This window comes from Lucilia cuprina, unplaced genomic scaffold (genome assembly GCF_022045245.1).
Source record: "Lucilia cuprina isolate Lc7/37 unplaced genomic scaffold, ASM2204524v1 Scaffold_339, whole genome shotgun sequence".
Classification (NCBI taxonomy): domain Eukaryota; kingdom Metazoa; phylum Arthropoda; class Insecta; order Diptera; family Calliphoridae; genus Lucilia; species Lucilia cuprina.
Window position 1 is genome coordinate 203 of NW_025805289.1, and position 1,551 is coordinate 1,753.

Below are 1,551 nucleotides of genomic sequence, written 5' to 3' on the forward strand. Positions count from 1 at the left end.
AAAATTCAAAAAGTACCTTTTGAAAAATGAAAAAGTACCAAAAAACTCCCTCTTTATATGTTTCCACCTAAATCCGAATCTACATACTTAATTTCATGTTCCTAGGTTCAATATTATAGAAAATTCAAAAAGTACCTTTTAAAAAACAAAAAAGTACCAATAAGTTCACTTTTTCCGGTTCTCATCTAATTCAGACTTTACATAGTTAATTTCATATTTCTAGGTTCAATATTATAGAAAATTCAAAAAGTACCTTTTGCAGAACGAAAAAGTACCAAAAAATCCCCATTGATTTGTTCTCATCTAATCCGGGTTCTTCATACTTAATTTCATGATTCTGCGTTCAATATTATAGAAAACTCAAAAAGGACCTTTTGAAAAACGAAAAAGTACCAAAAATCTCCCTTTTATGTGTACTCACCTAATTCCGACTCTACATACATAATTTCATGTTCCTAGGTTCAATATTATAGAAAATTCAAAAAGTACCTTTTGTAGAACGAAAAAGTACCAAAAAACTCCCTCTTTATGTGTTCTCACCTAATTCCGAATCTACATACTTAATTTCATATTTCTAGGTTCAATATTAAAGAAAACTCAAAAAGTACCTTTTGAAAAACGAAAAAGTACTAAAAAGTTCCCTTTTATTGCTTCTAACTTAAGCCAGGCTCCTCATACTTAATAACATGTTTCTAGCCAATAACAACACACTAGTGCTGCTCTCGTTCTGCTTCTCTTGCTCTGCTGCTCTCGCTCTGCCTTGTTTTTTAAACAAGAGTACAATAACAATGTATTTCTTTTTTGCAATTTCTATCTGAGCATGACAGACAGACATAAAGACAGAGAGACGGATATGATTTAATCGAATCCGCTATCTATAAGGATCCAGAATATACATATATACTTTGTAGGATCGGAATATTATAGAGATTACAAACGGAATGACAAACTTATATACACCATCCTCACGAAGATGAAGGGTATTAAAACGAAAAAAAAACTTTCTTATACCTATCTAATATCTACTTACTTTTGTCCATGCTTCTCTTATATAACGTATAAGTTCATCATGTTGTGTTATCGGTTCGCGGGACATTTGATTTGATGTATTATTGCTTATATGTGTTGTTGAATTTATATACATCGATGATGCCGATGATCCACCGCCTGATGTCTGTTGCGATGAAGTTGAATTTTGCTGCTGCTGTTGTTGTTGTTGCTGCTGCTGTGAATTATTGGAATAATGTGATGATGATGCTGAAGAGGAATTATTATTGGTAGCAGCATTATTACGATGTGAATAGGAATTATGATTATCATAATGATTGTTATTATGATTATTAGACGATGATGAGAGTGAAGATGATGATGAAGAGGAAAGTGAAGAATTCGAATGATTATTATGATGTTGATTGTTGTGGCCACCGCCGCCACTTTGTCCGCCACCCTGACGACGATTGTAGGAATAACGACCAGAACTGGAAAAAGAAAATATATTATTAACATTATAATCGAAAAAACAACCGAAAAATTTAATAGGAACTTATCTAA

The 1,551-nt window shown here is 32.3% G+C and overlaps 1 protein-coding gene across 1 annotated transcript; it reads right to left on the bottom strand.

Moving 5' to 3' along the window:
• Nucleotides 1-994: 994 nt before the first annotated feature.
• On the bottom strand, nt 995-1,516 carry LOC111685436 (transcription factor mef2A; the record flags this gene model as incomplete). The annotated part of the gene is made up of 1 exon (XM_046955876.1): nt 995-1,516. A coding segment is annotated over one exon (501 nt), but the record flags the coding sequence as incomplete, so codon positions are not given.
• Between the last annotated feature and the right edge of the window lie 35 nt (nt 1,517-1,551).